Raw genomic sequence first — 10542 nt, 5'->3', positions numbered from 1 at the left:
TTTTTTTTTTTAAAGCCATGACAGAGGATGTGCTGAGGTGTGAGGTGAAAGATTGAAGGGGAGGTTGTGTCTCAATCTCGACCAGCCCCCAGTCGCCCCTCCAAATCAAGCCTCAGAAACAAGCTCCCCCGCCACACACACACACACACACACACACACACACACACACACACACACACACTTGCACGCTTCCCAGCTCCCAGTGCTGCTGGGCCAATGACCAGCTCCAGAGGGCGTGGCAGCGGGGGACAGAGTGGGTGGGGCCCAAGAACGAGGACAGACCTTGGATACCACCCCACCCCACCCCACCCCACCCCCCCGCGCGCGCACACCCCACCCCTCCACCCAGTCTCAGGGCCACTCTGCCCACCCTACCTTTGGGAGACCAGAGTATGGAGCCCCAGGTGGTGATGTCCACCTCCAGTTGACCTCTAGGCAAGTTCACAGAAACTAGACATTTTCGGGAAGCTAAATGAAGCGTAAAGTGGGCACTGGTGGGGTTAGGACCGGGAGGAAGCTAGCTCTGGGGTTGCCTTGAGCGGGGCGGGGCGGGGGACACAGAGGCTGATTGATGGCTGACCCGCTGATCTGTTGAGACCAAGCCCCTGGGCCTGCAGACGGACCCCTGCTTAAGGGATGTGCCTCAGAGGCCTCTGAGGATTTCCCAGGCTGATTGCCTCTGGGCTTCTCTTGTCTCCTTGTTCACTCTCACTTCCCCTCAACCACTTGAGAAATACTTTTAACCTATCTGGTCTTTTCTACCACACAGGGGGGAAAACAGAGGTTAGGGAATTGATTCTGGATTCAATGGGGGCGCCTGTGTCTGCAGCCGGCTTCAACAAACTATTGAAATTCTGACATGCTGTCTCCGCCATCCAAGTTTTCGTGTTCACACCTCCTCAGTTTTCAGTTCTCCTCTTTGGATCTTGATATGTTGCCCCTGTATTAAGTCCTCAGACTGGCAGCTTTCATGTGTCTAGGTGCTTAGCTTCTGGCTTAAATGAGAGTCGGCTCAACCAGGCGGCTTGCCATGTTGGAGTTCCCCAGAGGGTGAGAGCAGGAGAGATCTGCTGTTTTGAGACCCCTGACATGGAAACATTGTGTGGAAGTGGGTTCTGAACACGTGACCTTCACCCACACAGAAACAATATAAATAAGCACATTATAGAAAGACCCTTTGGGTGTAGATTCGAGAAGCACACAGAACACCAAAGAAACCAGACCAGAAAAGTAGTTACAACACTAAATACACACAACAAAGAGAGGATATCGAAAGCTTCAAGAGAAAAAATCCCAAGTCACGCTGTGATGGCCCCTCTTGGGTGTCAACATGACTGCATCTGGAATGAACTCTGAAATCCAAGTGGCCGGGTACGTTGCTAACATTTTTTTTTCTTAATTAAATCACCTGAAGTAAGAAGACCCACTTTTAATTCAGCTCTTTGGAGTGGGGAGATCCACCTTTAATCTGGGCCACACCGTCTGCTGGCAGCCTAGTCTCAATAGAAACTGCAAAAACCAGAAGAGACTGAAGTTATCAATGTACTCTAAGTTCTACAATAACCACAAATGCCACCTCAGACCACTTTACCTAGCAAAGCTATCTGCCACAGTTGAAACATAAAGAAAAACTTTTGATGAGAATCTCTCTCTCTCTCTCTCTCTCTCTCTCTCTCTCTCTCTCTCTCTCTCTCTCTCTCTCTCTCTCTCTTCTGGCCCTGCAGAGAATACTGAAAGTAATAGTGCAGACTGAAGAGAGAAAATGAACACAGTAAAGAGGCCACAGAAAGAAAGCTAATGAAGCTATATTTACTGAAACACAAAATCAGACTATGAACACAGACGGGGAAAAGGAGTGACCAACACACGCCATTCTCAATAATAGCTTTACATAATCTTGGGATATTTTGTTTGTGCTCTCACAAATAAAGCTTGCCTGGAGATCAGCGCGCAGAGCTAGCCACTAGAGGCCAGGCAGTGGTGGCACACACCTTTAATCCCTGCACTTGGGATCTCATGCCTTTGCTCCCAGCACTTGGGAGGAGGAAACAGGAAGTAATATGGCTGGGTGGAGAGAGGAAGTGATAAGGTGGGGTGGAGACAGGAGTTTGGCCCTTTCAGTCTGAGGATTCCTAGAGGTAAGAAGTCTTTCTATTGGTTGGCTGCTCTGCTTCTCTGATCTTTCAGCTTTTAAAAGTCAGATATCTGACTCCAGGTTTTTATTTTTAAGACCAATTAGAATTCGTGCTACATCTGGCGTCCAATTTGTGGGGCATAAATTCACGAAAAAGCCTCTTGCCCATGGCTTTGCAGCCACTGGTACACACCAGGACCTGCACACAGGGAGCTCCTGCTGGAGTCACTGCCTTGCTGGCTGGGTTCTTCTCTCTTTTGTCCAAAGCCTCTGAGTGAGTCTGGGATTCTTCTGTTGCAGCCTCTCTGCAGCAAACTCCACACACAAGCATTTGGCCCCCAAACCCTGCAGGAGTTAGGCACTTTCTCACGTTCCCCCATGCAGACGGCTGGCTTCTCTTCTCCTAGTGGGTTGTGGACTTTCCCTGGACCCCCTCCTCAGAAGGCTGCCACACTAGGTAACCTGCTCAGGCTTCTACTGTTCTTTGCAGAAGCCGTCAGCCTCACATCTTCATCGTCTTTGTTGGCCGATTTGGTGAGACAATTGGGAATTCTTAAAGGGAGGAATAGTTAAAGGAGAGAGTTTTTCCCCACATTAAAAAGTGGGAAACACTATTACAGTGGAGGGAGTTAGGTCTCTGTATGATAATATGCTGGACAGCTTGAAAATGGAGCAATTAAATGAGAGGATAGTTAATTTAGATGGGATTTACATAATCAATTATAAATATTATCTGTTTGATCATTTTTGTTTTATCATTTAAAAAGTTGGTTAAAATGAGTGCCAAGATAAAAGTTTTAGAAAAACTTATTAAAACAGACCATAGAGATATTCAGACGCAGACAGAGGAACTTAAAAGAGAACCAATCTCAGCATTGCATTATAAGGTTACAGAGGAACAGCATAAGGTTTTCAAAAAGCCAGCCTTAATTTATCCAGTAGCCTTACAGGAACTTCCAAATGATAGATATCCCCAAGACTATGTAAGAGCTAAATGGACTCCTGTGCAAACGTTAGATTTGAGGAGATTGAAGAAAGCGATAGTCTCATATGGCGTGCATTCACCTTTTGTGAAATAAATGTTAAACTCATTGCCAACTTGTAATAGAATTAGCCCTCAAGTCTAGAGAGACTTGGTTACAGCAGTCTTGGAGCCTGGTCCTCAGATACCGTGGAGGACCTGGTGGAAAGATGAGGCTAAGACCATTGAACAACAAAGTAGGGTCAGAGGTATGGAAATTTCTGAAGACAAACTTCTTAGAGAGGGAGATTATTCTAATGTAGAAATGCAATCTCTATAGGATGACCACACCCTGCTGGCTTTATGCCATGCAGCAGCCTTGAATGCTTGGAACAGAATTGAAGAATTAGGAAAGAAAGCTAAGTCATTGATATATTTTAGGTAGATAGGTGGTCTTCAAACACTTCAGAGATCTACAGAATATGGCATTTAAGATGTTTTAATAACATAAATTCTTTTTTTTTATGACAATAAGACATGTCTGCTCTTGGCAGCACCAAACTATTTTGGAGAAGATGATGGACATTGAAGAAATTCTATATGGAGTTTACTTTCTTTGTGGCAAAAGTTAGCCACTGGGTAAGCCAATGCCCTTATATCGACTGCTGACAGTGTGCTGTCCAAATGGACAAGCAGGACACAAAAGAAAGGACTGCTGAACCTTGCCAAGACAAGGTAGGAATGCCCTTCAGAAAATCCTGCTTCACAGATGAGTCTGGCAGATATTCTAGGCCTGTAAGCCAAAGATGGCTGCCCCACCATTTCAGAGGAAACTTGGGTGACAGGCAGCCAGTTGTTTCTGTCATTTCTCACATGTTTTGGAAGTTGCTTGCTTGCACTTCCTGCTTACTCAAGTAATAGTATTCCTTCTCAGGTCTCTGATGGGGTTGAAGACTAGATAGTTATAGTTTTCCTTGTTACCAGGCTCAGAAAAGAAACTCACTAAAGAGGTATAAAGTATACAGGGTTGAAAGACGTCAAAAGATAGTTTTGGGTTGGTAATGCAAATTAGGATAGGAGGTAAATTAGGTACAATACTTTGGACTCACCAAGATAGGATAGATATTGGGGTATTTTCTCTGAATTTGTCAAATGCTAATGGACTAGACATTATTGATGTATTTATTGCCTGCATATATTGTATATAGTTATTGTACTTATTGTATATAGTTTTCCTTATATTAATTATAACATCCTTTTTTTATTTTAGACAAAAAGGGGGAAATGAGGTGATATTTTGTTTGTGTTCTAACAAATAAAGCTTACCTGAAGATCAGAGTATGGAGCTAGCCACTAGAGGCCAGGTGGTGGTGGCATACACCTTTAATCCCTGCACTTGGGATCTCATATCTTTGATCTCAGTATTTGGTAAACACATGCCTTTAATCCCAGCACTTGGGAGGAGGAAACAGGAAGTGATATGGCTGGGCAGAGAGAGGAAGTGATAAGGCAGGATGGAGACAGGAGCTTGGTCCTTTTTCAGTCTGAGGATTCCTAGAGGTAAGAAGTCTCTCTAGTGGCTGGATGCTCTGCTTCTCTGATCTTTCAGCTTTCATTAGAATTTGTGCTACATAATCCAATCTGTTAGTCTGTGTCTTTTTTATTGAGAAATTGAGAGCTTTCTGGGATTATTTATTCCTGTGTTTTCTTGGATGTTCAAGAGAAAAAGACCAAGTAACATATAAAAGCCTTGTTACTTGGTCTTTTTCTCTTGTAGCTTTTAAATTTCTTTGTTCTATGTGTTTAGTGTTTTGATTATGTGTTGTGAGAATTTCTTTTCTGGTCTAGTCTATTTGGTGCTAATTATGCTTCTTATACTTTGATAAGCATCTCTTTCTTTAGATTAGGGGAATTTTCTCCAATGATTTTGTTGAATATATTTCCTGTGCCCTTGACCTGCATTTCTCTGTCCTCTATTCATGTTATTCTTAGATTTAGTCTTTACATAATGTCTCAGATTTCCTGAATATTTTATTCCTGGATTTTTTTTCTTTTTTAGATTTAACATATTCTTTGACTGAGGAATCTATCTCTTCTATCTTTTCCTCAATACCTGAGATTTTCTCTTGTATGTTGTAGTAGTTTGAATTTAATTGCCTCCATAAGCTCATAGGGAGTAGCACTAATAGGAGGTGTGGCCTTGTTGGAGTAGGTATGGCCTTGTTGGAGGAAGTGTGTCACTGTGGGGGTGAGCTTTGAGGTCTCATATATGATCAAGCCAGGCCCAGTATCTCAGATCACTTCCTGTCACCTGCATATCAAGATGTAGAACTCTCAGCTCCTCCAGCACCATGTCTGCCTGCATGCTACCATGTCCCGCCATGATAATGGACTGAACCTCTGAAGCTGTAAGCCACCCCATTAAATGTTTTCCTTTACAAGAGTTGCCATGGTCATGGTGTCTCTTCACAGCAATAGAAACCCTGACTAAGACATGTGTCTTGTACTCTGTTGGTGAGACTTATCTCTGAGATTTTGTTTCACTTCCTAAAATTTTCCTCTCCAGTTTTACCTCAATTTGGGTTTTCTTTAGAGGTTCTATTTCTAACTTTGGATATTAGACTGTTTTATTCATTTCTTTCCACTGTTTATGCTTTCACAGACTCCATTAAGGGATTTATTCACATCCTCTTTGAGGTCCTTGAGCATATTTGTAAGAACTATTTGAAGTGATTGTCTTGAGCTTCAGCTGTGTTGCTTGTCAGGGCCTACTGTGGGAGAGTTGCTGGGTTCTGGTGGAGGCATATTGTTTATGGTGGTATGGTTGTGTTTTGGCAGTGGCATCTAGGCTTCTGGGTCTGTGATGGTTGTGATTGTAGGTGTTGCCATCTGGTCTTTGTTGGGTTGAGTGCCCTGTTCCTTGGTTTCTGTTGCCTTCTCCAGATCTGAGGAAACTGTGATGACTCTGGGTTGCCTGGTAGGGAGTACTTCTGAGTCCCTTGCCAGGTGTGGTCCCTGAGGGTTCCAGGCAGAATATGTTTCTAGATATTGGGAGCTGGCAAAAAGGAATGGGCATGGACTAGGAGAGTAGGGGGTCTAGAAGGGTCTACAGGAAGAAGAAAACTTGGGTCTGCCACAAGATTTAGCAAAGCTCCCAGGGAATGAAGTCAGAGAGCAAGAAGTGGTTCTTATATAGTGCTGTGAGTGGTCTTACACAGTGCTGTGAATGGGATCTTACACAGAGTCATGAGTGTCCTTACACAGTGCTGTGAATGGGATCATACAGAGGGCCATGAGTGGTCTTACACAGTGTATACAGTGCTGTGAATGGGATCTTACACAGGGCCATGAGTGGCCTTTACACAGTGTACACAGTGCTGTGAGTGGAATCTTACACAGGGCCATGAGTGGCCTTGCACAGTGTGCACAGTGCTGTGAGTGGGATCTTACACAGGGCCATGAGTGGCCTTACACAGTGTACACAGAGCTATGAATGGCCTTACACAGTGTACACAGAGCTATGAATGGTCTTACACAGGGCTGGGCATGACTCATTTCTTCTCCCATCAGTGGCCTCTTACCCATAGTGTAAGTCCAATAAACCTCATCGGTTCACCAATCTGGACGTGTTTGTAGCCTCACTTTGGTCTGTCATGGTTCCTTATCTGGGGTAAACAGATATTTATTCATGTCTTCCCAGGAATAGTTTCACATAAATGTTCCCTAAAACTTTATTCCCAACAATAATCTGGTTAGCATTGTATTAGACAAGTGGGGTAACAGGAAATCCAAGAACTGAGGTTAGGGACATTTTATTTGCTCTGATTAAAATAACCAACGCTTCCCATGGAATGTATTTAAAAAACAAAGTGGGGATTGTGATGTATCCATTTTAGTGTTCTCAGGATAGGTCCCAAAGTTTTGCATTAATGGCTGGATGTGAGGTATATAACTAGATGTTTGGAGGAGGAGGAAGAGTTCCTTTGGCAGAGTGCTCAGATAGTCCAATGAGCTGGATAGCCTAAATTGAGTTCATGATTTCCTGTATTTCCCTAAAATACAGCTACTCCCGAGTTTATTAATGAAAATAAGTGGAGTAATCACTTTTGTCTAGATAGGCTCAGGGTTTGGATCTCCTATTCGCTACTGGTCCTATACAAGGTAATATAAGGTTAATTAAAACACTAGACAATGTTTGAGTTCCTCTTCCCAGATGATCCTCCAATTCCCTTTGCTTCCTTCTGCCCCTCACATTCAAGTGCACAGAACTGCAGGGTGTAGGGGATTCCACAGTTCAGCTCACAGGCACATGAGACACACTGCCGGTGCCTTTCTGATTTGGCTTCAGTGGCACTGAAACAGTTATTCCCATACATGAAAGTCAGCAGTAGCAAGCTTTAATACACATCACTTGAATACATGGCTTGAAAGGCATATCATCATTTCCCTTGTGGAAGATAATGCTTCTCCTGGGAAAAACATGGTCAGGTATACATCTGGGGAAAGCTACCATGTCCACTATGACCTCTTATCAAGAATTTAAAAAAAAAAAAAAAAAAAAACACCCCTGGAAGCATCCATTCTCCCACTTACTTGGCTTCCTTTGGAGGCCGCCAATCTGTGTTCACCCTAATGTCTTACCTATCTAAGAAGCTAGAGTCGCGGCCTGTGGCATGAGGATGGCTCCTGCTACCCTTCACCCTGGCATCCAGAACTAAACCATGCATTTGCTCAATAGCTCATTGTACCCCATGTAGACTTGTTCTAGAAAGGAGCACAAGTGAAGTGCCCATTTTCTGGTTGCCTTGCCTATGTTTCTTACAAGCGTGTAGTCAACATTAGCAGTTTTCCCCTCCAAGAGTTAGCGCTCTCTCAGCTATCAGTCCCCTTGGCTGAATTTGGTTAAGCAAAGCCCACACTGTGGTGCTTGGTCCTGGTTTTACTGACATTGAGAGACAATCAATCCAAGACCACAGGTGCTTAAGCAAATGGCATGGCTTCAGGTCAGAAGAGCAGAACTCTGACTGGAACCCTGATTTCTCTAAGTCCCCATCCAGTCCTGCTCTGCTCTACAGCAGCTACATATTTAGCACTTGTCCCTGAACACCTACACTGCGCCACACCCTATGCGGAATGCTTTCGCCCACGACATCATTTGACCTACCATTCCCATCCAAGATTTTGTGTTTTTCAACTCAAATACTGTAATTCAGGATAAAGGCTACAAATTCACTGTAATCAAGTTTTACCCCCAAGTTAATTTTAAGACCACATCTGAATTAATAGGACATTCAAAGGTGTTTGTTCTCTTGCCCGCCTCTCAAAAACGCAGGGACGACTGGACAGCGCCCTTGATGGGTGTTCTTGAGTAACCCTGGTGATGTCCCTCTTCCTGTTTCCTTTCTTTAAGAGAGGTCCTGTGGGAATAGCAGACTCTCAATTCGCGCTCCCCTCCCCTTCCAAGGCCCTGCTATGGGTCTCACCTCAACACCCACTCTTTTCCCTTCCAGTAGCTAGCGAGCCAGAGAAAACACAGACACAGGAAGGTCTTGTAAATAGCTTCAATGAAAGACAGCTGCTCTCCTTGGAGCCTGTCTGGAAACAGTGCCCTGAGGAACAGCTCTGACATTAAGAATTCCCTGAGCACCCAGGAGCTTCACTTTTGGTAGAAGACTTCGTGCGTGCTTTTCCGTGTCCGCTGGAAGAAGCACTGTCAGCTTTGGCCACAGCTGGCTTCTGCGTGTTTCCTTTTACCAGCTTCTCGGGTTCCTGCCTCTTCTCGTCCCTGGATTTCGAGCTTGGCTTCCTCTCATCTTTAGGTTGAGGCTTGGCGTCTTCCCCTGAAGGCCTTACTTTGCTATTGTCCATTGTCCTGACCCTGGCTTCCTCCTTGGCTCCGGTACATGCCTGTTCCCTGGCCTTGGCGCACTCCTCCTCCTTGGCCTTGGCACAGTCCTGTGCCCTGCTCCTGGCACGAGCCTGTTCCCTAGCTCTGGCACAAGCCTGTTCCTTGGCCCTGGCACACACCTGGTCTGTGGCTCTAGACTTGGCCACTGACCTGGCCCTTGACCTGGCCCTTGACCTGGTCCTTGACCTGACTCTTGACCTGGCCATTGATCTGGTCCCCCTGGGCTTTGCCTTCGAAACCTTGGCCTTGCGTCTCCAGACTTCTCGGGCCTTCTTGGCTGCCTTGCGACGCGAGCGGGGCCTGCGCGGTCTGGGGGATCGGGGCAGGGTCCTCTTTGAGGAGCGGCGGCCCAGCGTCAGCCGGGACCGTGCCCCCTTTCTCCTCGGCTTTGGGGCTCTCCAGACCCTGAAGTAGCCCGCAGCATCGCTGCCACTGACCCGAAGGAGTGTGCCCTTCTCGGACCTGGTGGATTCCCCGACGTGGCGGCTGATTTTCCGGCGCACTTCGTAGCCGGCGTTTCCCAGCTCCTTCTTGAGCGCCGCCAGCGTCAGCCGCTGGTGGCCCGCGATGGCCCTGAGCAGCAGCTGGGACACTCTGAGCACCGAGTGCGGGCCCCGTCGGACCGGTGTCCTCAGGGCTCGCTCCGTCGGCTGCTGGATCTGGAGCGTAACTTCTGCCCCTTGGGATTCCCCACTGGGCTGGGCCGCCTCAGCCATGGGCCCGCTCCCCGCCACCCCGCCGCGGGGCCACCTGCTTTGAGCTGCACCCTGGCCTCGCCCAGTGTGGGTCTCTGGCACGTCCACGTCACAGAGGGGGGCGCGGCCCCCCAGCGCAGACGAAGCCCGTCTGCAGACTGACCTCCTTTGACCTCTGGGCCACCCCAATTCTTCAGCGTCACTGTGTCTCTCATCTCCAGGGGTTTGTTCTGGGTCAGTTCCTGCTGGAGGCCGTTATCTTTCTTGGGCTGTGCTAGCACCCACCCAAGAAAAAAGGAGCTGCTCCCTCATCCCACACCAAACAAGCAGTATCATGTCTGTAAAAAGTAAGGGAGGGGCTCCAAGAAACAAGAACCCCAAAACACACACCACCCCCCAACCCTACCCTCCCCCCAAAGCCAACTCTGCAATTATGTCTCTTGGCTCCCTGGCTGTGCAGTGGAAGGTGCTCCAGAGCAGGAAAAAGCAGGCACTACTGTGGTCTCCCTGCTGTTCCGATTGCCACCATGGGAAGGTCAGAGGGCTCCTTCCATAGTCAGGTGGGCCAGGACCGACCAGGTTTCAAATCCCCAGAAAACACTTTCTACTTCTTTCCCTCCCTAGACAAACTTTGCTTTCAAGTTCTTGCTAAAATTCCTTTTTTCCCAAACTGAAGCTCTTTAAAAATCAATTGATCCTTCATGTCTTAATTACCACAACCTCAATTATTTCTGTAATCCTACACCTTTTTGTGTTTAATTTGGTGTGTAAGGGTACAATGCATGTAATAAGTTTTAGGAAAGAAAAACCTTGGATTTTGGTCGGGAGACATAGGCGCATATTA

The 10542-nt window shown here is 46.4% G+C and overlaps 1 protein-coding gene across 1 annotated transcript; it reads right to left on the bottom strand.

The window, feature by feature from the left end:
* Positions 1–8723: 8723 nt before the first annotated feature.
* Positions 8724–9719, bottom strand: LOC128116182 (testis-specific H1 histone). The gene has a single exon (XM_052747384.1). The coding sequence runs from the start codon at positions 9717–9719 to the stop codon at positions 8724–8726; it is 996 nt and encodes a 331-aa protein (XP_052603344.1).
* Between the last annotated feature and the right edge of the window lie 823 nt (positions 9720–10542).

Source organism: Peromyscus californicus, unplaced genomic scaffold (genome assembly GCF_007827085.1).
Source record: "Peromyscus californicus insignis strain IS unplaced genomic scaffold, ASM782708v3 Scaffold_20__1_contigs__length_68692818, whole genome shotgun sequence".
In the NCBI taxonomy this organism is placed as follows: Eukaryota; Metazoa; Chordata; class Mammalia; order Rodentia; family Cricetidae; genus Peromyscus; species Peromyscus californicus.
Note: the sequence above shows the minus strand (reverse complement) of the source record. Positions and strands in the feature narration are given on the sequence as shown.

Coding starts and splice junctions, on each gene's coding strand:
- LOC128116182 (XM_052747384.1), bottom strand. CDS start 9,719: ATGGCTGAGGCGGCCCAGCCCAGTGGGGAATCCCAAGGGGCAGAAGTT.